The sequence below is a fragment of the Periplaneta americana genome, chromosome 2, assembly GCF_040183065.1.
Source record: "Periplaneta americana isolate PAMFEO1 chromosome 2, P.americana_PAMFEO1_priV1, whole genome shotgun sequence".
Classification (NCBI taxonomy): domain Eukaryota; kingdom Metazoa; phylum Arthropoda; class Insecta; order Blattodea; family Blattidae; genus Periplaneta; species Periplaneta americana.
The window spans coordinates 57,873,379-57,900,912 of record NC_091118.1 but is presented as its reverse complement, the minus strand read 5'-3'; the positions used below and the strand labels follow the sequence as shown (position 1 = coordinate 57,900,912).

Genomic DNA, 27,534 nt, shown 5'->3' with positions numbered 1-27,534 from the left:
TATGAGTTGTCTGCGTATATGAATCGAACAGAATTGTAAATATTCCTCTCTATAAGGTTGCTATGAAGCTATTCCCAATTGTTTCATGAAGCTTTGAATGTCAGGAGCTTAAAATAGCTCTCCTGAAAAAAAAAAAGTAAAATGGACTTGGAACAGTCTGGTTCTGGGCCATAGATATGCTATCGTACCAAATTTGAACCCAATAGCTTTATTGTTTTTCTTTATCGCCACGTACATAATGCTCCTTACTTTGCAATTTTTATTTTTGGGGGCTGAAATTTTGTCAATACTTGCTACAAACGTAGACAATTAATAATTGCTCTGGATTTTCTTGTGTGATTAGTATATTTATAGGAAAAACATTTTATTTTTTATTTCATTTTTACTGTTAGGGCTTAAACAGAAGGTTAACCACGTAATTTCTAACCGGTCATACTCCAGCGGTTAAAGAAGATAACCAGTGATTATTAAAGTCTAGTAGGCCTAAAGCAAAATAGCAGCCAGATCCACAGCTGATTAATTCGAAGACGATTACTAATGTACTTGGATTACTTGGATAGGGATGATGGCGAGCGTGAAGTTTCATTAGTGGAAAGAGAGAATTCTTACGATGAATTATGTAACAGAAAATTTCAGGAGAGATGTCGTTTAACAAAATCTATCGTGTCATTTCTGCTGCAACAAACTTGGAATAACCTACAAACATAAACAGTCCTACCGTATTTCTCTTGTGAACTGGCTGTTTACATTACTTATAATCTATATTAACTGATATTTTCAATATTTTAAGAGGAACTACTCGACATAAGTTGTAGGTTGAACGAAGAGAGGTTATGGATGTATTTTGGGATATTGCACAGTTCTAGTGCTGCTTATGATTAGGTTTTTCTCCGGAGCGGTTGTTTGTGCGCTTTCAATCGGAGACCTCTGGTTACCTCCGATTGATGCCGCGCAGGTTGTATATGTGTTGTGGCGCAGACATTCACAACTACCCTCAGTCCGTACGCGACGGTCATCCTTGAGCTCTACGTCCTCCAACTTCGCTTCGCTCCGAACCATCGCATCCTTCCCTGTTTCACCTACCGTAGTACCGGAGATCACCGATAGAGAGCTTTATTCGTAATCTCCGATTCCTCCGCGGTAGAAGTCACTCCGATGAGCAGCACTATAGTTTGACAACTTCAAGTGAAACCCCGTAAAACACGCCAACTTCTAGAATCTCTCTTTCTTTCTTCTCTCTCCCTCGCTCCTCGTCATTCAGTCAGCAATCACCACGTAAATATCTGAGAGAGAGTGTGTGTGTGTGTGTGTGTGTGTGTGTGGGCATCGCGACCAATAGAAGAACCACTCTCCAGTATTACCACAATAACGGATTCTTCATTTTTGCCTCGACTGTCGGCTAGGAAGGTTCCATTATGCTAGCATTGCAGGCAACTAGTCAACCTTTTAATGCTTTTGTTAGCAGGTTTGACAAACTGTGAGTGGATCTGCAAGTACATAGTGCATAGTGCTCTCTCCCTTCCCCACGTGCTTTCTCACTTGCTCCTCCCCAAGACAGCCAGCGCTCACGTAGTAACTTGGCCAGGGGTTTAGTTCGATTTGTCAATCTATACACAGTTCCCTGGTACAATTGGTGCCCTGGTATGTACACACATTCATATTAATCTTCTCATAATTTATGCTTCATCCTTTTCAAATTATGTTTTATTTAACGACGCTGGCAACTGCAGAGCTTATATCAGCGTCGCCAGTATACCGGAATTTTGTCCCGTATGAGTTCTTCTTTTACATGCCAGTAATTCTACTGACATGAGCCTGTCACTTTTAAGCACACTTAAACTTCACGCTTTTCCTTTAAGGATATCCCATATATTTTTAATGCAACACATTTAAATCTAGTAATCAAAACTATCAATATTTCTGATTTACATTGGCATATAATAATTTCGTTTCTTAGCCTCACCAAATTGCATTCTGTGTAATGAAGATGCCATAATGAATTGGAACAATCTTAGAACGTGTGGTGCACTTCAGGCCCACTGTACAAGATCGGATGGACAACTTTATTGGGAAGCCAAAAGACTAATGACCTTGTTCCAAATGTCTTGAGCATTAGATTAAATAAAATCATTTTCATTTCTTATTTTCCATGTTGTAAGGTTTTAACCTAACTCAGAAAACAAAGAAATGTGAATTGTAAACCGTTTCTTCCTTAAATTATACTTACAATATCGACGTAGAACGGAGTGAGCTTAGCTGTTCTTACAAGTTGACTCTCTTTCTTAGAGTGTGGGTGCTTTCTTTTCTGTCACTTTGCAGGAATAGTGTACCATCACAGACTTTACCATGGTTAAATGAGGTGTTCGCTAAACATGTGTAAGTAACCGGTGATTATGAATGGTGCACAGAAATTTACTACATTTTAACCGCAGTTACTTTCCAATTGTGGCTTCGTAACTTGTAGTTATTACGGTTTTAACAGAGGTTGTGGCAATCGCCATAAATTTAATGCTTGGAAAGTGAAATTTTTACTGTATATTCTTTAAAGTATAGTCCACTTAATAAAATTAAGTTAAAAAAGAAAATATTATATGCACTGTGTACATTTTATGAATATGAATACTAGCTATGAATAGATTTAATTTTCTTTCAAAGCAAAACTAAAAAATGTGAGAACTGGGAACTTCCTAGAGTGATCAAAGGTACTGTTAAAAGAATTGAGACATGATGCTTAAAACTTGGGGTTGTGAAACATTTTGAAAATATGGAAATTACTCGTATTAATTCTTTCATCAAATTTCGTTCATTCATTCTTTCACAAAATTTCGTTCACTCATTCATTCATTCATTCTTTCACATAATTTTGTTCATTCATTCTTTCGTCTCATTTCGTTCATTCATCCTTTCGTCTCGTTTCGTTCATTCATCCTTTCGTCTCGTTTCGTTCATTCATTCATTCTTTCACATCACTTCGTTCATTCATTCTTTAACCTCATTTCGTTCTTTCATTTTTCGTCTCATTTTGTTTATTCATTCTTTCGTCTCATTTCGTTCATTCATTCATTCTTTCACCTCACTTCGTTCATTCATTCTTTAACCTCATTTCGTTCTCTCATTTTTCGTCTCATTTTGTTTATTCATTCTTTCATCTTATTTCGTTCATTCATTCTTTCACCTCATTTCGTTCGTTCATTGTTTCATCTCATTTATCTAATTTCTTGAACTACTCAACCTATGAATATGAAACTTAGACACGTCATTACTGATATCAGTAGGAATATGTGTACAATAAAATTAGACTCTGGCTTAATATATATAACAATAATAATACTTACTTACTTATTTACTTACTGGCTTTTAAGGAACCCGGAGGTTCATTGCCGCCCTCACATAAGCCCGCCATTGGTCCCTATCCTGAGCAAGATTAATCCATTCTCTATCATCATATCCCACCTCCGTCAAATTCATTTTAATATTATCTCGGCCTCCCTAAAGGTCTTTTTCCCTCCGGCCTCCACACTAACACTCTATATGCATTTCTGGATTCGCCCATACGTGCTACATGCCCTACCCATCTCAAACGTCTGGATTTAATGTTCCTAATTATGTCAGGTGAAGAATACAGTGCGTGCAGTTCTGTGTTGTGTAACTTTCTCCATTCTCCTGTAACTTCATCCCTCTTAGCCCCAAATATTTTCCTAAGCACCTTATTCCCAAACACTCTTAACCTATGTTTCTCTCACAAAGTGAGTGTCCAAGTTTCACAACCATAAAGAACAACCGGCAATAAAACTGTTTTATAAATTCTAACTTTCAGATTTTTTGACAGCAGACTGGATGATAAAATCTTCTCAACCGAATAATAACAGACATTTCCCATATTTATTCTGTGTTTAATTTCCTCCCGAGTATCATTTATATTTGTTACTGTTGCTCCAAGATATTTGAACTTCTCCACCTCTGCAAAAGATAAATTTCCAATTTTTATATTTCCATTTCGTACAATATTCTCGTCACGAGACATAATCATATACTTTGTCTTGTCGGGATTTACTTCCAAAATATAATAATAATAATAATAATAATAATAATAATAATAATAATAATAATAATAATAATAATAAATTCCACCCATCGCCTTCCTGAAACAGAATGTTAGTTTCTCTACTGCAAACATGCACACAAATGCAAAAAAATACAAATATCTCCTTTGAGGATGTATAAGATAGCAATGAACTCCTTGTATATTGTATATTAGAAAAATGTTCGTCACGAGATAAAAACTAACTCACTGTATCAAGAGTTTATTTTAAAGTAACGCAATCAGTGGAAGGCAATGAAATCGACACCGTGGTTTCTTTGAGCCTATTTGACTGCTGCACCCTGATTGCATGGGGTGCGAAGGGTTAAGACGCGCCGCGCGCAGTCACGCATAAGGAAAGGTTTCGGCGGCGGGGCTATCATTAGCCACTATTGAGGGCAGCCGGAGGCGGGCGTCTGATTGCCTGATTGTCAGGCAACCCTTCATCCCCAGGACCTCGCAACAAAGGCCGGTTGATTGCGGTTGATTTGGACTATCAACCCGGCCAGGACTCAGTTACACCGACTCGCCGGTAAATTGGATCCTGATTCCGGGATCATTAGAGCCGATGACAATCACTGTTGTTTCCCTGACAGTGGTGCCAACTTGTGCCAAGTTCTCCCTAACTTTACAGGCGTAGAACATCGATACAAAACCCAAGGGAGGGAAAGTGTTTACCGTATGAAACGGGAGCGGATTCAGATGGAAGGTGCAGAAAGTTATATTAACTGCAGAGACAGGAATTTGTCAAGGCAAAACATGGATTAGTTCCAAGATAAATGTATTATCCAGTATACGCCTACACTGAGAAGTACAAATACGGAAAAAAAAAAGACAGTGTGAGTGAAAAAAAAAGAATAAAGGAAAATGAAAAGTGTAGCATCAACCTAAAATGAAGGGGAAGAAAGCAATTAAAAAGAAGGGCGAAAGGAAGGAACAATTAAAAAAAATAACTGAGTAAAGAGAATGAAACAAAAAATATAGAATAAAGTTGTGAAATGAATTGAAAGAATGAATGAACAAAATAAGACTAAAGAAAGAATGAACGAAATAAGACTAAAGAAAGAATGAATAAAATAAGACGAAGGAATGAATAGCCTACACGAAATGAGATGAAAGAATGAATGAACAAAATAAGACGAAAGAATGTATGAACGAAATAAGACGAAGGAATGAATAGCCTACACGAAATGAGATGAAAGAATGAATGAACAAAATAAGACGAAAGAATGTATGAACGAAATAAGACGAAGGAATGAATAGCCTACACGAAATGAGATGAAAGAATGAATGAACAAAATAAGACGAAAGAATGAATGAACGAAATAAGACGAAGGAATGAATAGCCTACACGAAATGAGATGAAAGAATGAATGAACAAAATAAGACGAAAGAATGTATGAACGAAATAAGACGAAGGAATGAATAGCCTACACGAAATGAGATGAAAGAATGAATGAACGAAATGAGACGAAAGAATGAATGAACGAAATAAGACAAGATAATGAATGAACAAAATAAGACGAAAGAATGAACGAGAATGAACGAAATAAGACGAAAGAATGAATGACCAAAATAAGACGAAAGAATGAATGAACGAAATAAGACGAAAGAATGAATGAACACAATAAGACGAAAGAATGAATAAACGAAATAAGACGAAGGAATGAATAGCCTACACGAAATGAGATGAAAGAATGAATGAACGAAATAAGACGAAAGAATGAATGAACGAAATAAGACGAAGGAATGAATAGCCTACACGAAATGAGATGAAAGAATGAATGAACGAAATAAGACGAAAGAATGAATGAACGAAATAAGACGAAGGAATGAATAGCCTACACGAAATGAAATGAAAGAATGAATGAACAAAATAAGACGAAGGAATGAATGAACGAAATAAGACGAAGGAATGAATAACCTACACGAAATGAGATGAAAGAATGAATGAACGAAATGAGACGAAAGGATGAATGAACGAAATAAGACGATAGAATGAGTGAACGAAATAAGACGAAGGAATGAATAGCCTACAGGAAATGAGATGAAAGAATGAATGAACAAAATAAGACGAAAGAATGAATTAACGAAATAAGACGAAGGAATGAATAGCCTACACGAAATGAGATGAAAGAATGAATGAACAAAATAAGACGAAAGAATGTATGAACGAAATAAGACGAAGGAATGAATAGCCTACACGAAATGAGATGAAAGAATGAATGAACGAAATGAGACGAAAGAATGAATGAACGAAATAAGACAAGATAATGAATGAACAAAATAAGACGAAAGAATGAACGAGAATGAACGAAATAAGACGAAAGAATGAATGACCAAAATAAGACGAAAGAATGAATGAACGAAATAAGACGAAAGAATGAATGAACACAATAAGACGAAAGAATGAATAAACGAAATAAGACGAAGGAATGAATAGCCTACACGAAATGAGATGAAAGAATGAATGAACGAAATAAGACGAAAGAATGAATGAACGAAATAAGACGAAGGAATGAATAGCCTACACGAAATGAGATGAAAGAATGAATGAACGAAATAAGACGAAAGAATGAATGAACGAAATAAGACGAAGGAATGAATAGCCTACACGAAATGAAATGAAAGAATGAATGAACAAAATAAGACGAAGGAATGAATGAACGAAATAAGACGAAGAAATGAATAACCTACACGAAATGAGATGAAAGAATGAATGAACGAAATGAGACGAAAGGATGAATGAACGAAATAAGACGATAGAATGAGTGAACGAAATAAGACGAAGGAATGAATAGCCTAGAGGAAATGAGATGAAAGAATAAATGAACAAAATAAGACGAAAGAATGAATGAACGAAATAAGACGAAGGAATGAATAGCCTACAGGAAATGAGATGAAAGAATGAATGAACAAAATAAGACGAAATAATGAATGAACGAAATGAGACGAAAGAATGAATGAACTAAATTGGATGAAAGAATGAATGAACGAAATAAGACGAAGGAATGAATGGCGTACACGAAATGAGATGAAAGAATGAATGAACAAAATAAGACGAAAGAATAAATGAACGAAATAAGACGAAGGAATGAATAGCCTACAGGACATGAGATGAAAGAATGAATGAAAGAAATGAGAGGAAAAATGAATGAAAGAATAAATGAACGAAATTAGATGAAAGAATGAATGAACCAACGAAATTAGGTGAATCAATGAATAAAGAAAATGAGGTGAAAGAATGAATGAACAAAATAAGTTGAAAGACTGAATAAACGAAATGAGAACAGAGGACAAATGAACGAAATGAGATGAAAGGACAAATAAACGAAACGAGATGAAAGAACTAATGAACGAAATGAGATGAAAGAACGAATGAACGAAACGTGATGAGAGAACGAATGAACGAAACAAGATGAAAAAAGGGAATGGACGTAACGAGATGAAAGAATGGATGTACAAAATAGGATCAAAGAATGAATGAACGAAATGAGATGAGATGAAAGAATGAACGAACGAAATGACACGAGCAGGTGAAAACAAACGAATGGCAAATTGAGACAAGAGGACAAAATGAGACGAGGCAACGAAATGAGGCGGGTGAATGAATTATGAGCGAGGGAAATGAGATGAATGAACGAAATGAGTAGAGTGAAATAAATCAGAACGAAATATGAAGCTAAGAGAATTAGTGAATAGAATACAGTTGTCAACGAAAGAAAATACTAACTCAGAGAAACTTTAACAAGAATTTTAACTTAGTGTAGTAAGTGATACTAAGCAAGAAATATTAAACAAAGCATCCAATGGCATTTAAAAAGAAAAGAAAGCAGACAGACAAACAAACAAACAAGAGAGCTAAGAAGTGAGGCAGAAGTATTATGTTATTGTTGTGTCTGCAGTGCTTCCAGTCATACAGCACGCCAACGAATGCCATCTGGTCATTTCCTTGAAAATTTGCGTGTCGACTGGCCGTGTATTTAGAATTCCCTCAGACGAGAAGAACATCTGGCGACCGGCCGCATGGGCGCAGAGGAAGGCCGTACCTCACTCTAATGTTTGCTTCATCCCACACGAACGTAGACGTTCTCATCTGGGGGATTTGAGTTCAGTTCTGTGCAGAACCTGTCGTAGTCAGTAGTAGATAATTCGTAAACCTTTGTTAAGGGTCACTAATCAACTGCAAAAGCTATTTCAACATGATATTAACATGTCTGTGGACACCATGCCTTTTTCCCTACTTACCATTGTTGTTTATATCCTCCTTCGTAAGTTGACAAAACCACACGTTCTCTGTTTGCTATGCAAACAAAAGAAATCACAGTGCTCTTATAACAACTTACAGCACTCTGCAAGCAAATAGAGCCTTTATATAGAGAAATTCACATTTTCATGCCTTCTTTTAGACGTTTCCGGTAATAACTTAGCGCAACCGATCCTCTATGCTTCTTTAACGTCTTCAGCCATTAAATCCTGAACCAATTCCTTTGGCATAATCATTAAATGAGGCGTTCAGAGCTAAACTGGATCAAGTCTATGAGACGTAGTTTTGAGATAAGAAGACTTAAAGTTAACTTGCTCTAGGGGATTATTATCTAATTTCACTAGCAATAATTTTATTGCTCCATTCTCAAATTCTAGATTTATAAACTCATAATATGTCTTCAAATGATAAATGACTGTAGCAAACAAGTCTCCTTGGCAACACATAGCCATCTAGGATACAATGGGTGCATCAGCAGACTTGGATCGATAACATCATTCGATTATCTAACAAAATGAATTATTATCGGTTACAAACTTAAGTTGTTGGATTGTACCTCGAAACGTGTTGAACGTAAACTTTCATTGTTAAGAGTTTCTGAATTGATTAAAGTTGCAACACTTGCTATCAAGCTGACAATATTTAACAGTTGTTTCATTATGTTTTTTTCATTAATAACTAAAAAAACTAAGGATTTTCGGACATAAGTTTATATAAACTTTTTTTCTTACTTTTGGTGTGAGGAACAAGCCTCCAAGGTTTGTCGAAGTATTTCTGAAACACTCTGTATATTAAAATTTTAAAGATTAAAAAAATAATTTAGCGTAATAGTTATACTAAGTTGTATTCTGTGTAATGTATGATGATGACCTGTTAGTGTGTACTATTTTGTTTTCTTTCCAGGCGTTTGAACAACAATCGTCTACGTCACATTCCCGACATGCTCTTCGGGAACATGCCCAACCTTCTTCGACTGTAAGTACATTGAATTTTGTTTATTTTATTTCTCACTAATGCAGTATTTTCTCGTATTGAACCTCTGCTTGATCGCCTGTTAGAAAGACTTAATTAAGATTTTTAAGCACAGTCTTAAAGTGGTCTTATTGCGGCCCTGAAGTTAGAAGGTTGATGGCCATTTAGAACGTTTCTGTATTTCCGATCATATAATGTCGTATGTCGTAGAAGGTTGATGACCTTCTAGAACGTTTCTGTACGTCCGATCATATAATGTCGTATGTCGTAGAAGGTTGATGACCTTCTAGAACGTTTCTGTACGTCCGATCATATAATGTCGTATGTCGTAGAAGGTTGATGGCCTTCTAGAACGTTTCTTTATTTCCGATCATATAATGTCGTATGTCGCAGAAGGTTGATGTCCTCCTAGAACGTTTCTGTACGTCCGATCATATAATGTCGTATGTCGTAGAAGGTTGATGACCTACTAGAACGTTTCTGTACGTCCGATCATATAATGTCGTATGTCGTAGAAGGTTGATGACCTTCTAGAACGTTTCTGTACGTCCGATCATATAATGTATGTCGTAGAAGGTTGATGACCTTCTAGAACGTTTCTGTACGTCCGATCATATAATGTCGTATGTCGTAGAAGGTAGATGAGCTTCTAGAACGTTTCTGTACGTCCGATCATATAATGTCGTATGTCGTAGAAGGTTGATGACCTTCTAGAACGTTTCTGTACGTCCGATCATATAATGTATGTCGTAGAAGGTTGGTGACCTTCTAGAACGTTTCTGTATGTCCGATCATATAATGTCGTATGTCGTAATAGGTTGATGACCTTATAGAACGTTTCTGTACGTCCGATCATATAATGTCGTATGTCGTAATAGGTTGATGACCTTCTAGAACGTTTCTGTACGTCCGATCATATAATGTCGTATGTCGTAATAGGTTGATGACCTTCTAGAACGTTTCTGTACGTCCGATCATATAATGTCGTATGTTGTAGAAGGTTGATGACCTTCTAGAACGTTTCTGTACGTCCGATCATATAATGTCGTATGTCGTAGAAGGCTGATGGCCTTCTAGAACGTTTCTGTACGTCCGATCATATAATGTCGTATGTCGTAGAAGGTTGATGACCTTCTAAAACGTTTCTGTACGTACGATCATATAATGTCGTATGTCGTAGAAAGTTGATGACCTTCTTGAACGCTTCATATAGTGTCGTATAAGCCATCGTCTTTAGTCACTTGCTAGCTCCTTTGCTCTTCCAAGTCATTGGTAAAATTATTTTATTCTGAATTCTCTTTATATGAGGGTCAATCTATAAGTTTTCGGACTCCCCTGAATGTAGGTAACACACAGGACATAGGAAACGTATAAGTTATCTATAACCAGGGAAACGCCTGGAATGTATACAAAACACATCACTTAAAAGCAGAGAAGAAGACTAGCCATAAGGTTTTTTGGAGATATTACAGGAAAAATCGCAATAGTTCCTTGATATGTTTGCACAAAATCACGTGTAGAAGCTCAGTTCTTAAAGACAATCTGACGCTGTTTGATAGACTGACTCAACAGGCATGGAAGAATGATCTTCAGTGACACGCGTATGTATGTTTAACGGTACAATAAATACAAGTGCAGTTCGGAAATACTGTATATTGAATGACCCTCGTGTTCAATTTCGGCATAGAAAGTGAATGTAGCAAGTGTCAGATTCTATAGATCTAGGCCGTTATCGTATCTTAAAAGGAATAGGAGGCATTGCATTACCCATAACCAATGTTACCTGAATGCAGGAACGTATTGCTAAAGCGTAAACTTGTTGAAAAAGTTTGAGGTGTTGCTTAAATTGCAATCTGTACGACCGACCGGCAGTATCACAGCAAGCTCAATCTCTCCCCACTCCCGCTGATGAGGGGTGTCCAATGTTGCTGTATGGCTGCTTTATCAGGCGACATTGCAGCCTCGATCTCAGCACCTTGCAGTTGATACTTGCAGCTGATTTTTGGTGTGTGGTATTTTTACAAGAGGTCACTTTTATCATCTAGATTTCAAGACAGGTTTCGATATGAGCTCACGGATAGTCCCCTTATTAATACAGCAAGTATACTCTATTTTTTTTCATGGAGTGCAGTTTCATAGAAAGGACTTCTACTGCCCCCTACTAATTGGTTGTCATAAATAAATGTCTTCCTTACTGTGACGGAAATCTTGTCTTCTCCTGTCAGTAACCAATCACAACCCTTGTTCAGAAGAATTGACAGGCTCCCGTCAAATTCACGTGGAGGCAGAGTTGCCGCATCTTTTCCGAATTCCAAGAATCCCGTCAGTCTCATTTCGAGGGTCACCAGGATTGTGGCAACTGTGCAATGTTGGGACGAGGGGACAGGATGGAATTGTAAGAGGTGTTTGTGTAGGAAGTCATAAATCTGTAAGTGGGTGTTCAAAGGAGCCACCGAACTGCACTCCTTGAAATAAAATAGAGTATACTGTATGTAGGCCTATGTCTAATTTCGTTAAGAGCGCGTAACTCCTATAATATTAAAGACATGCTGTTTATAAAATATGTTAAATAGTCAAGGCTTCCTAAGTAATAGGCTATGGTTTCAGATTTGAATTAGGATCAATGGATCGGAAATTATGAGGATATAATTACAACATTTGTATAGTAACAAAAATGTCATCATTTATACCTATTAGAGATGTATTTATTTCTGATTGAGGTTTTGTCTGTTACGTATATCTATTATCAGGCAGTATATCTCACTTGACGATTAGCGTCGGAAGAAAAATAATAAAATTATTGTTTGTATACATCTCAAGTCTGATCAGTGTAATATGTAACTAGTCAGCGAGGTATGTAATGGAGCGGGAAAGGAACTGGCTACTCTACCCATTATCTCGTGGCTTAGTTGCCTCATGAATGATGCCTTCTTGGTGTCACCTTGTGAGGGCCAAACCTGTCTTCTGACACTTGACTGAACAACAACATAGATATATATTTTAATTGTAACTAATTCAAATTAAAGCGACTTTTTTCGGCTTGTAAAGGGTATAATAAATGTTGGGAATAAAAGAAAAATAAAGGGTAATTTATAAATTCTTTATAGACCTTTATAATATATCTCATTAACTCTTCAGAATCAATTTTTTTAAACTGATGGCGGATAGTTCGACTTCATCATTCATCCAAGTGTCTCCCGTCTGTTGGACGAAGAAATGTGAAATTTTTCAATTATAGCAGGACGAAAATCTATTTTCGGACTACAATTACAGCCAAACAAAAGCTAATATCGTTAATAAAACAATAAAGTATATATACAGGGTGTTTCCGAAGTGGTGTTACAAACTTTCAGGGATGATGGCGAAGGGCACATGTATCAATTTGAGATCAGGAACCCTGGTCCGGAAATGACCGAGTCGAAAGTTACAAACAAAAATAGTTTTGTGGAAATGACATAATTTTATTCCTCTGTACACCTTATTTATGTGTATTTATCTGTACATCTTACACATACTGTATTCATCTGACGTTGTTTACGTTGTCTACTTACAGTATTCCATTCAGTGCGCTGTCTGAGGGATGGGGTCAGGAAACTACACTAAAGCAATGCAGATAGCGTAATGTGTAACGGACATGGTCGGTCCTGATATGCACGTCTGTAGACAGCAGTGTATGTGTACAAGTTGCAGTGTCCAGTCGATCATTCCTAGTGAAATGGAGGAGTACACGAGAGCGGAATAAGCAGACTTGATTTTCGAATACGGATGAGCCAATGGGAACAGTAGACAAGCTCACAGATTGCATCGGGACAAGTACCCACGTAGGAGACATTCGGCTTATAACATCTTCCCACGACTGTTCCAAATGTTAAGGGAAGGAGGGCACGTTGTGCCAAATTACAATTCCATTTCCACACAACTATTTTTGCTTGTAACTTTCGACTCAGTCATTTCCGGACCATGGTTCCTTATCTCACATTGATACATGTGCCCTTCGCCATCATCTCTGAAAGTTTGTGCCACCACCTCGGAAAGACCCTGTATATACACACAGTTTATACACAAAAATACATGTTACCTATGACTCCTTTACAAAGCTTCATAAAATCTCGTATACGAGAGAGAAATTATTAATTTTGTCTAAATGCACACTGTGTAAGGGAGTAATTCCTCTTACACAATCGTAATCAAAGTTTATACACATAAAATATAAGCGTACCTATGTTACCTGTAACTCCTGTACAAGTTTCATAAAATTATATTAAATAAGAGAGAAGTTATTAATCTTGTCCAGTTAGATTTGCGTTCTGACACAATGCGTTGCCCTTGGTGCATGATAGGAGTGGAACTACGTACCACCCTATTATGATGATTACTGGAGCAATGGTGGAAAGCCGGTAAGAGAAACGGGTGCACCACGTCACCACGCATCGTTTTTGTCCACCACAAATTCTAGTTGAATACCTCGGAATTCGAACCAAGGTTACCAGCCTGAAAAGCCGATGCTCTAACCGCTCGGCTGACGGTACGCCATTGGACCGAAAGGTTCTGTCGTCAACGTTTTTATTTAATCAATTACGCATGAAGTCTGAAGGGAAGTCTCGACATGAGGTCATTAGCATTTCTCTTATTAGCTGTAATTAAGCGTTTGTTACAGTTTTTGTTTCTAGTCAGTGGTCCATTGGCCGTTACTTTCCAAACTCTCTCGTTGTTGAAGCTGTTGAGTTAATTCTTATTGCCAGGTAGAAATTGCAGGTCCTTATGCCTGTTAAGAATCCGCCACTGATGAAATTGACGTATATCCGTGTACCTACAATTTATTTCGACTATTTCGTTTATATGACGTCATTCCATTTTCGACCAGTGAAGTGTAATAAAATTTTGAATTTCAACCAATCACATTCATACATCGTGATAATTTCTGGAGCTTGATTTATCAGTATCAATTTATCGCATGGTCGTTCTTTTGTTTATTCAGTGTCGCCAACTGTTTCCACGTAAATCGATGAGCATGAATCCATTGTACTAAATAAAGTGCGAAATCCTACTTCCACGTCTACATCTTCATCTTCTAATTCCATGTTCATTGTATCTAAAGAAAATGATGCAATATCGCCAACTACAGGATGTGCACTAAAGTGTAAACTGCACTCTGAAGATAAACTTTGAAGTGAGTGTGAATCCATTCTAGATTAATACTAAATAACCTGTAATCTGTATTCTGTACCCAACAGATATTCTTGATTTCCGCTTTTTAATTGTGACTTTTTTGCTTTAGTTAGTGTAATTAGTTAAAATTTAATTACAAAACGTAAATATATGTGTTTTGACAATTGAGATGGTAGCCGGATAATATTTATTTTTATGTAATTGCGATTTGAATAAACTTTTATCAAAATAACAATTTTCATACTGTTACAACAATATTTACATACAAGTTTTTGTTAAATAATTGTATTTCCACTATTAATTGTTATAAACATATTTATTTTATTGAAGCATTTTATAGGCCCTTTTTCCAGAGAACAAGTATATTTTATCAAAATACTTTCAATATGATTATATTTTAGTAGAGATTAAACATCAGCATTGAAAAGCGCACATTACAGAGGTTTACAAGTTCATAATAATTTTAGTAATATTATATTCCTTACATACTGTATATCTCACAGTTACGTCATAAATTGTACCGAAAACGTAAAAATCCTTCATAACAATTGTTCATTTAATTAATGTATTAATCAGGTTATTTGTAATAATAATAAAATGTTCAAAATAAATTATGAGTTCAGCAGATAATGAAAACGTATTTCTGATATAGGCTAAAAACAAGAGAAAAGCGCAGTACATGTAATTAACATTGTTTTCTAGTTGAAGCAAGTAATGCGATAGGGTTGGAAGTAAATTCCGAAAAGACTAAGTATATGATTATGTCTCGTGACTAGAATATTTTACTAAATGGAACTATAAAAATTGGAGATTTATCCTTCGAAGAGGTGGAAAAATTCAAATATCTTGGAGCAACAGTAACAAATATAAATGACACTCGGGAGGAAATTAAACGCAGAATAAATATGGGAAATGCCTGTTATTATTCGGTTGAGAAGCTTTTGTCATCTAGTCTTCTGTCAAAAAGTCTGAAAGTTAGAATTTATAAAACAGTTATATTACCGGTTGTTCTGTATGGTTGTGAAACTTGAACTCTCACTTTGAGAGAGGAACAGAGATTAAGGGTGTTTGAGAATAAGGTTCTTAGGAAAATATTTGGGGCTAAGAGGGATGAAGTTACAGGAGAATGGAGAAAGTTACACAACGCAGAGCTGCACGCATTGTATACTTCACCTGACATAATTAGGAACATAAAATCCAGACGTTTGAGATGGGCAGCACATGTAGCACGTATGGGCGAATCTAGAAATGCATATAGAGTGTTAGCTGGGAGGCCGGAGGGAAAAAGACCTTTGGGGAAGCCGAGACGTAGATGGGAAGATAATATTAAAATGGATTTGAGGGAGGTGGGATATGATGGTAGAGACTGGATTAATCTTGCTCAGGATAGGGACCAATGGCGGGCTTATGTGAGGGCGGCAATGAACCTACGGGTTCCTTAAAAGCCAGTAAGTAAGTAACCTGTATTTCGCTTTTCTCGATTGACATTACTGAATGACATTCAATTTCTGTATTGCAATAATCATTATTCAGCTATTTCGACTTCACAATGTCTGAAAAGGTTAAGTATTCATAAATATACAATTATTAACATTTTGTGTGAACTTTAGGGATATATTTTTTACATTTTTATTTTATTTACGAAATAGTCCTAATAAAATATGTCACTCGAGCTCTGAGATTTCCCAAATAAATCCACTGGCTTCGCTCGTGGATTATCGGCATGTCTCAGACCTCTTGTGACCTTACTATAGATGATTGCTTATGTATCTTAGTAATAATAAATGCACAATTAAATGATAAGCTAGTAAGTAAATAAACATTGCCGACACTGAACTTTCTCTTCGCGTGAGTACATAGAAACTACATTTAGTATACGTGGTTTCAGACCGCTGTCAAGTATACACATCATCTAGGATCCAACATCGCAAAAGCGATTTCCCTTGTACTTGAATACCTTTCCCTCACAACGGTATCAACACTTGACGGCTCGCGAGCCTCGGGTAGCCAACACTCAAGTGCGGCAGGGGGCAAAAGAGCAAGTAATGCATTAAGAAGAAATCTTGTGTAGCTCCTCATGCTGGACTCTTTGATGGTGTTACGTACAGACAGGGGTGAGTAGAGCACACGAGTGATCTGGCTCGAATAATTCTACTTAATGATTTAGTGAATGGTCGCCCAATGGATGCAACATTCGCGGACTGAAAACTGGTCGAACAGGATGGATTTAAAATCATTAAGTTGGTGATACGAGCTGTAGAATTAGGACACGGAAAGAACCCTACTGAAGAAGACTGTATTTACAGAGTTATACCACAGTCTACTATACTGTATATGCAGTCACGAAGCTTGAGTTTTGAGGGTGCTAGAAACAATAGACTGTGACGGTACTATTTTGCATTGCCTGTAATGAGGCGATATTAGCGATCCTAGTGGTGAGCAACTATCTAGGGTTTGCATATTTACTACGTATTGAGCTTCGCGACTGTATATATTAGACTGTGGTTATACACAACCGAAGTCACCTTGCAAATGTAGCTATGAAGTTTATAAAACTGAGCGTCTGATGCTGTATAAAATCTGTTTCAAAATTATTACGGGTATTCATACTTTTTCAGCATCTTCGTTTCAGAGAGTTTTGTTCAACACTTTTTTTTGACGTGGGGTCCCTTTCACAATGTCAACAATGTACCAATTAACAATTTGGAAATTACTAATAAAATTTTGAAATGTTGGTAAACTCTGTTACACAATGCAAGTTTATTAATTTTCAAAGTTTGACAAGCTTTACAAAATCTGCTAAAGGAATTTACGAACTTGATTATGCATTACGCAATGTCGCCAACTACAGTTTACGAAAAATCGCTAAGGAGCAGAGCTGTAAGCTGCCGTATTTTTTTTTACCACACTCAATTGGTATATTTATTTTTATACTTACTTAATTACTTAAATGGCTTTTATAGAACCCGCAGGTTCATTGCCGCCCTCATATAAGCCTGCCATCGCTTCCTATCCTGAGCAAGAATAATCCAATCCCTACCATCATATCCCACCGCCCTCAAATTCATTTTAATATTATCCTCCCATCTACTTGTCGGCCTCCACAAAGATCTTTATCCCTCATGTTTTCCAACTAACACTCTATATGCATTTCTGGATTTATCCATACGTCTTACATGCCCTCCCCATCTCAAACGTCTGGATTTAATGTTCCTAATTATGTGAGGTGAAGAAAACAATGTGTTCAGTTCTGTATTGTGTAACTTTCTCCATTCTCCTGTAACTTCATCCCTCTTAGCCCCAAATATTTTTCTGAGGACCTTATTCTCGAACACCCTTAATCTCTGTTCCTCTCTCAAAGTGAGAGTCCAGGTTTCACAGCCATACAGAACAACCGGTGATATAATTGTTTTATAATTAATTCTAACTTTCTGTATTTTTGAAAGCAGCCTGGATGACGAAGGTTCTCAACCGAATAATAGCAGTAAGAAAGATTATTCTGTAAGCTCTACGCTCGCTAAACCATATTTAAATGGTAGAAAATATAAAAAATTTCCAAAAAACATTCTCCGCACACTCTATGTTGGCGATGTTGGTGTTTAGTTATGTGATTGAATGTTATGCCAATGCGTTGCTCGATCTACGACCAAAATGACCATGGGAATCACCAAATTGAATCAATCAACTTATTTTTATAAAATATACTTGTTCTCTGGAAAAAGGGCCTATAAAATGCTTCAATAAAATAAATATGTTTATAACACTGTTAATCCACATCTGTGGAGTAACGGTTAGTGCGTCTAGTCGCGAAACCAGGGGCCCGGATTCGATTTCCGGTCTGGGCAAGTTACCTAGTTGAGATTTTTTCCGAGATTTTCCCTCAATCCAATATGATCAAATGCTGGGTAACTTTCGGTATTGGACCCCGGACTCATTTCACCGGCATTATCACCTTCATCTCATTCAGACACTAAATAATCTAAGCTGTTGATAAAGCGTCGTAAAATAACCTACTAAAATAAATAAATAACACTTTTATAGTGGTAATACGTTATTTAACAAAAACTTGTAGACACATATTGTTGTAACAGTATATGCAAATTGTTATTTTGGTAAAAGGCATTCAGATCGCTATTACATAAAAATAAATCTTTCAATATTTGTTTTGTCGAAACATGACTTTTGCTTATGGGCTCTTTTTCCAACTACCGCCTCAATTGTCAAAAAACATAATATATTTGCTTTGTGTAATTAAATTTTAAATAATTACATTAACTACAGCAAAAAAAAGTCACATTTAAAAAAGAGGGTTAATGCCTTTTACCTATACATAGTCGATATATTGATGTTTAGGGCTAGGATTTTGATGAAATTGCATGTGTTTTTCTAGTAAGCCAGAAACATAGCTGCTTTAGTATTTATATGTTACGTGATAAACTGAGTGTTTTAAAACATATCTCTTAGGGCATAGTTTTGCATTTTTTTTGCCTCATACAACTCATAACAGCATTTTTTGTTTTATTCGGTCATTTTTGGGGTATTTCATTTAATTTTGGCCATAAATCCCCATTATTAATGTAAAATATTATGTATTTCCTTTGATATTTTCTCTACATATTTTGTACATTAATACCCATTATTTTTTATATTATTTTAATCGTTTTTCTATACCAATGTTACCATTTTAACGTAGTACACCCCACGTAATGGATCAGTCCAACCACTCCTTCAATATAGACTCCCCTATAGGGGGTATAGATACCTGCTAGTTCCGGATAAGAGTGGACTACATGGAACTACATCAGGTAATAGTAATATACGTTACAAGAGCGGTATGTTGACGTTTTCATGGTCGAGGAAAAGATTGAAAAAGCGAAACGTAGTTGAGCTTTTTTAATTTCCGAGAACATGAAAACAAACAACCGCTCGTGTATCGTACATTATTTTGTGCGAAGATCGTTTATTACATACCCGAAAGACGAATTTATAATTAGTTGCAATGAAATCTCCATGTTGGTTTCTGTTTAATGACGGCAACTTCGGAAAACCAAAATATCTTTCTTCAACATTGTTGCTATAAAATGTTTTCTGTGTTTACTATACTCCAGCAGGCCATGATATACGTCTGTCTTTTTTTCCCCCCAGTCTATAAATGCGAACTTAAAACAAACGGTAAGGTTATGTAATGATTTATTTTTCATTTTAATGTTTTAACAATATTATTTATATAATATATTGCAGTAATAACATCGGCATCTGGAATCTTGTTGATTTTTTCTCGGCTTCCTTAATGTTACTTGTAACAGGAATGCAATAAGTTTCGTGGAGTAGTAGACTTTACTTAATTTTTGCAAATATTTAAAAACAATAATTAACAGTGCAATTTAGGTGAAATTGCAGTGGTAAGTTTCCAATTTATAATTATTACTATGTTAAACGTCTCTAAAAATAATATGTTAAAAGCCTAAAGCAGTAAAATGAATGTCGCGCTTAAGCGGTAAGAAGAGGGAAATTGTTATGTGTGTTAGGTTGGGAATACTCAATGTGATATTTCACACTTACCGCGTATTGGTTCTGTGCGGAAAACAAGCAAATACGCACGATCTCGCACAAAATAATTAATTAAAGTGCACTACTTAGAAAAATTATGTAAAATTAAATAAACTTGAACGTCGGTACTAAAATTTAATTTAATTACTAGTCTAAATATTGATATTCCTACTAAGCCATTTATGTAAGATAAATTTTTAGTGCATTTGTGAAAGATTATTAGTTCATAAATGCAGTATTCTTAGGACATTTTTTCATGATTTATAGGTCATCAAAATTCTAGCCCTAGTGATGTGAATGTCTTGTTAGTTATTTTTGGGCAAACATTACGTCTTCGTGAAACGAAACACTTGTAGGCCTGAAGTGTGTAAAATTTATTTTATGAAGTTTTCACTTGCGTTCTAAAGTTTATCTTTACCATGTGAGATTGTGAAATAAAAATTTCTAATTTATGAACAAAATTAACAATTTGCAAGAATTGTAAACATTGTAAAAAAAAAAAGTTCCCAGATAGTTTTCGAAGTTTCCCTTGCTAGTCTCTCGCGCCACTGTTTGCCCACCGGTCGCTGTGACAGTCGGAGCATGGGTCGCGAAATTAAAAATTTGTAACTGGAGCGTGCAGTCTATTGGAATGCGACCGTGTGTGTTATAAACAATGGAATTCCGGGTCGCGTAGGAAGTGGACTGGTGGCGCCTATTGTCTGCAGCGTGGAGTTGCAGAAGCTGATTGATGTCTGCAAGGAGCAAACAGTCTTCCGGAGTCGGCGCCAACGCAGACTTCATGAAGTTTCGGGAATCGGAAGCCAGATTACTGCCGCACTAAACACAACAAAGCTCTTACCCACCCACCATCCATCCACCCACTGACGCGTCAGTCTCTGCGGTAACTGCGTGCGTGGATCAGCTGTCATGCACGTGGTCTGGTTTCGAGTCCCGAAGAGGTCTACGGGTTCTCTTCATTCAGTTGTATTTGTCAGCAGTTTTTCGATTACCAGTTTGCAGCAAGAAAATAAGGCTGGTCCGGGGCATTTCGGGTGGCGTGCATGCATCCTGGATAAACAGTGTGCCTTAGCGCAGTCGACCGGATTTTTTGTGAGAATACGCTTACCTGGGGATTAGTGCATGCTGTAAATCGTATGACACTGTTTCAACTGCTGTTGAAGGAATTTATTATGAAAACTTTAAACTTCTTTCCAATTAAGACAAGATCTTGGAACCTAGAATTAAATTCATTTCGAATTTCAATTAATATTTGCACATAATCGTTTAACATGGTTTCACCACGAGCAGTTTCTATCGTTGGAAAGTGAGTCATATTGCCTTCCCGAAACTAACTTACGGAAAGTGTAAGTTTACGACTGAAATCCCGGAATTTATTCAACATATCAACAATGAGCTGGCCTTTTCCCTGAAGAGAAATATTTAAATTGTTGAAGATTAATAAATTCTAACGTAATAATGGAATTTCAACTCCTGAACCTTTTTACTGCGATCTTCACCAACAAAACCATCTTATCTGTATGTGTGAACTAGTATTGACGCATTATATTATGTTTTCCTATTTCTTTCAAACTTTTGTGGCAGATAAGTATTGACTCCAGCTGCTGTGAAAAAATAAGCATTTTTCCATGCAATATTGAAAGAATTTGCTTGATGATCACTTTTCCGTCTTTTAGATTCCTCCATTATGTAGCCGTAGATAGGCAAAGTGAAATAGCTACTGATAATACACACTACACCAGATAGCTGCGTGGACTATCCTCTACCAATAACAGACCTACGTCATTCCGACGTACCTTTCCGGCGAGCTGTTAGACGACTGTCTCGCTCGGAAGGAGCGGCCGCTCTCAATGAGCGCCGTTTGTGCAGTCCTGCTCTAAACTGTGGTTATAGTGTCTATTATCTCTAAAGATGAATTTGTATCTTGCAAAACTTCTCTCAACGTCGCAAGATGTTACTGGGGCATAGTTAAAAATGCTTCTAACTGTTCCACAGTAAAATATAAAATATATTTTCTCCTTAAACTTTTCTCCTACACTAGTCTACCAGGGACGGAATTTAGGCTTGATATTGTTTCTTCAAACACTTGCAACGCCACATTTAAAAATATACCATTCCTAAGTATGTTATTGCTTAAGGCATAATAATGTGCTGTGCGATTCACTACGTTTGCCGCGAAATTTTCAGTACTTTTTTGCTAAAAATAATTCTAATAATTTCACTCAACACAAGTTATCAAAAGTCGAATATGATGTTTTTATTTTTAAAATCTTAATTATGCACTTTTATCAGCTTTAATGAGCTTAAACACAAAAATATGCCACAGTAATATAAATATCATGAAATAATAATAATAATAATAATAATAATAATAATAATATTAATAATAATAATAATAATAACGTACAACAGAGATCGTATAGGTCAGTCACTGTCAGATGCGTTTCCAATTCACTGTGGGCTAAAGCAATGAGATGCACTATCACCTTTACTTTTTTACTTTCCTCTAGAGTACGAGTATGCCATTAGGAAAGTCCAGGATAACAGGGAGGGTTTGGAATTGAACGGGCTACATTAGCTGCCTGTCTATGCGGATGACGTGAATATGTTAGGAGAAAATTCACAAACGATTAGGGAAAACACGGGAAATTTACTGGAAGCAAGTAAAGAGAGAGGTTTGGAAGTAAATCCCGAAAAGGCGAAGTAACCTATATGATTATGTCTCGTGACGAGAATATTGAACGAAATGGAAATATAAAAACTGTAAATTTATCTTTTGAAGAGGTGGAGAAGTTCAAATATCTTGAAACAACAGGAACAAATATAAATGATACTCGGGAGGAAATTAAACACAGAATAAATGTGGGAAATGCCTGTTATTATTCGGTTGAGAAGCTTTTATCATCCAGTCTGTTGCCAAAAAATCTGAAAGTTAGAATTTATAAAACAGTTATATTACCGGTTGTTCTTTATGTTTGTGAAACTTGGACTCTCACTTTGAGAGAGGAACATAGGAATAAGGTGCTTAGGAAAATATTTGGGGCCAAGAGGGATGAAGTTACAGGAGAATGGAGATAGTTGCACAACACAGAACTGCACACATTATATTCTTCACCTGACATAATTAGGAACATTAAATCCAGACGTCTGAGATGGGCAGGGCATGTAGCACGTATGGTATATCCAGAAATGCATACAGAGTGTTAATTGGGAGGCCGCAGGGAAAAAGGCCTTTAGGGAGGCCGAGACGTAGATGGGAAGATAATATTAAAATGGAATTGAGGGAGGTGGGATATGATGATAGAGAATGGATTAATCTTGCTCAGGATAGGGACCAATGGCGGGCTTATATGAGGGCGGCAATGAACCTCCGGGTTCCTTAATAGCCAGTAAGTTAGTTCGTAAGTAATAATAATAATAATAATATTAATAATAATAATAATAATAACAATAGTAATAATAATAGTAATAATAATGTTACTTAATTTTTTCTGGCACAGTTAAGGCCGTGAGGACATCTCTTCCACTCAAACGGAGGATAAAAAGGAAATACATGAGGCGTTCAGAAGTCAACATGATTAACTCCTTTTCCAAAGATTTTGAGATATTTAAGGTTAAAGTTGAATACACACAATTGATTCTGTGTTGCAGTCAAGAATAATATTGCATTCTGTGGGTTTTTTACTGAACTATGGAATTAATCACTTTGACCACTGAAAATATGGTCAATTTAATACATTGCCAACTTAGAAACTCTGAAATAACCAAAAGTGGAGTTAATCATGTTGACTTCTGAACGCCTCACATGATAATATAATGTTAATTCAACAGAAAATTAAATGTATACGTGTATATATATATATATATATATATATATACACGTATACATATATATATATATATATATATATATAAGACAAGATCTAAACAGAAATAATATGCATAAACCAGCAGATTATCGAACTTAAATACGTACTTAAACTAGATGACAAATTAAATTATTTGATTACTTTTTTAACTAGTGACAATCGTGAATTTTAATATATATCCTAGGACACTGTGTGTACTAAAATGAGGTGTTCCACTTTGGACTTGAAAGCGTTTAAGATCGGGCAGCCCCTAACATCTGTAGCCAATGAATTCCAAGAACGGATTATATCTGTTTTAAAAGACGAAGAATACGCTGAAGTTCTGTGGATTGGGACTGACAATAAAGTGTCGTGTCGTGACCGGGTATACAGATTATAGTGTGCGGATAGATTATGAAATCTTCTGACCGTGAAACGAACGGCCCGGGTTCAAATCCTGGTTGGAAAAATTTACCTGGTTGAGGTTTTTCCAGAGGTTTTCCCTCAACCAAATGAAGCAGAATTGCTGGGTTACTTATTATGCATTTATATAAAAAAAGTCAAAATATGCAACAAAATATTTGGTTTGATAAGCTTAAATGTTGTTGATTCGTGGAAATAATGAAACAGCATTTAATTACAGCCAGTGTAAAAATATGTGCGAATGCATGAACTTCCTGGTCCTAGTAATTATTATGGCGAAATGAATCCGAGATTTAATATCGAAAGTAACCCAGCAATTCTGCTACAAACAACTTTAAATTAGTGTAACTCTGAAAATATTGAGAATAGGAAATAAGTTTATATGACAATTTTTGCTCAAAATGTCTTCAGAAATCTTCTTCTTCTTCTAATTGCAGTGAGGTGTGACAATAAATTATCGCATTGGACAGATTCATACAGGAGTAAGACAAGGCTGCGGCCTTTCACCATTGCTATTTATATACGAATCAAATAATTAGAGAATGGAAACAATTGCCTCATGGATATATACAACTCAATAGACATTTACAATAAGATTCATTACTTTTTGCAGACGATTTAGCTCTGGTGGCATCTTCAGAAGATGAATTACAACGTTCAATTTTTAATTTGAACAAAATTGTAATTAAATATGATATGAAAATCAATAAAGAAAAAACTAAAATTATGCCCTTCTGCGGAAAATACCCTGTGCCTAGCAAAATATGTTTAGATTCTTATGTTTAAGGAAACATAGATATGTTTATGTCTTCAGAAATAAGATTCGGAAAGGACGGTAAATCCTCGTAAATCACCCTGTATTTGTCTATTATTTACATCATATTGCCATATTTTTTGCAGTTTTTGGAGTGAATTTGAAAGTGATGCTAGCAGGAAACCAAATAGCCTGAATTTATGTAACTCAGTATTTGTTATCTTGTGTATCAGTGCTCTGGTCTCCGATCATGCACAGTGTCTTACATCTGAGACTTTGGAATATTCCATTGGCTCATTCTTTTTTGGGGGAACTGTACATATTTTAGCAAATCAATGATATCTTTCACTTTAGCTGCTTGTATGCCAACACGTGGAACTCTTGAAAGTTTACTAGCAACAAAGGTGTTTTTCAACAGTAATCTCGCTAGAGGTTTTGATTTATCTAGAGAAAATCAAAACTCGAGTGGGATTTAATTGACTATGACACGATTAGAAGAAAGTATATAAAGATTAGAAGTAACGAAGTACTCCAATACAATAAAATATTAATTGACTTACGAAAATACAACTGTCTTCAATTAATGTATTATTGTACCATCTCAACATTACAAATATTACGCTAGATGCATGCTAGAATGCAGTGGTGTGTTATAATTATGTGATGTTATCAGGTGTGCCAACTACGGAATCTTCATTGAACTCTGTAGACGGTTACTAGTCAAGAAGGCTTTGTTGATTCAATTTCATTTTTATTAAAACAGTTGCATTCCACTTCAATTATCCTGATCCCAGTAATCAACGTCACTTTACAGATGATTTTCAATAAATCTTAGTATTAAACAATCTCTGATACGTGACTATCCATAATATCATATAGCAGAAGCTATAACATAGGCTAACCTAAATAATATAAACAAGTGTTAGAAAAGTTTTAATTAGGGATGATGAAATAAACAAGAAAGGTTTTAATTAACGATGATATAAAAATAAACATGAATAATTTTAAAAGAAACAATTATTGAAAGTACAATTTTCAAATTTGAATGTTTTAGTGGTTGGTGGTTCAGTCGATGTTATATTGGACGTGAGAGTAAAGAAGTGGAACTCGATGTACATGGTGTATTCCCCAACTTATTCAGGATTTCCGAATGGTGCTCTTCATTTATTTGTAAATAGAATTTCAGGGAAGATGCACAGGCATGACCAGTGATCTTTATTAACTCTTGTTCTTGAATGCCAATGCGAATCATATTTGAAACTGCTGTGCATCGACTGGAGTGGTTTGTAATTTTCTGTTTTTTTTTTTTTTTTTTTTTTTTGACGTCCAGACCAGCGCAGTTTCAAATGTTGGCAAACAAAGAAAAAAAAATGCTAGGGATGCGATAAAATTAAACAAATGCTAGGGACGCGTTAAAATTGTGCGATAAGCAGCCATGATTGGTTGAAATACGTCCTTTCGTACCGTTTTGTTGGTCAAAAGTAGTATGACGTAATAAAAGTGTAAGTCTTCCATAATAGAAACTTATTTAGTGCCACATCTTGTGATGTCTGAACGCTGCCATCTTCTGTATAGGTTAGTGTAACATGTTTCTGTATGGCAACTTTCACACCACACAACGCAATGTCCTAAGCACCAAGAATCGAAAAATGGGCAAAATGGGCGGATGAGAACGAAATAATAATCAATATAAAAATGCTGAACTGCAAATATTCCGGAGGAAGGACGACTAGCAGCAGGAGATGAAATCATCTGTAATGGAAGAAGAATCCACACGAAGAACGCCTTCCGGTATTTGGGAATAACATTACAGACATCAGGGAGGTCGTTTCGCGCACATATATGTAGAGGAGAAGATGGCAACGGCGATCAGGAGTATGAATGACATACAAAACCTCAGACAACCCTTGAGAACGGCAATGAAGCTGTTTGAAACAAAGGTGTCACCGAGCATTACATATGGTCTGGAACGTTTTTGGGAGTACCTTGGACAGAAACAGTTTAAGGGGAGAGGACGGTATTTTTGATGAAAAATGACTAAATTAAAAAAAAAATTCTTTAAAATACCCTGTGATATGTGTGGATCACCATTTTTAAACTTCCTGCATATGGATTTTTAAATCACTGGCCCACTTTTATTGTTGTTTCCGGTAAATTACATTTTCAAAAAATATTTTTTTCTTTAAAATACCCTTTGATATGTGTGGAATGCATTGCATAACATTTTGTGGGTATTTGTACCCTTATCGGATGTTGAGACGTCATTTTTAAACTTCCTGCGCTATGGATTTTTAAATCACATGCCCGCTTTTATCGGTTTCCAGTAACTTCATTTTTTTTTTTTTTGCTACATTGCCAGACAAAATGGATATAATTTCTGAACTATTAAAGATACATGCATGAAATTTAGAACACACATTCTTTATACTATTAGGAAACCTTTCTCTGTAACAGAATTTTGTTAATTGTT

The 27,534-nt window shown here is 35.9% G+C and overlaps 1 protein-coding gene across 2 annotated transcripts in view; it reads left to right on the top strand.

The window, feature by feature from the left end:
• The window catches only part of sli (slit guidance ligand), a 799,923-nt gene that overhangs the window by 225,801 nt on the left and 546,588 nt on the right, over nucleotides 1-27,534 (top strand). For both annotated transcript variants that reach the window (XM_069817706.1, XM_069817697.1), the window contains exon 3: nucleotides 9,252-9,323. In XM_069817706.1, the coding sequence (XP_069673807.1) occupies nucleotides 9,252-9,323 (72 nt within the window). The remainder of the gene's footprint in view (nucleotides 1-9,251; nucleotides 9,324-27,534) is intronic.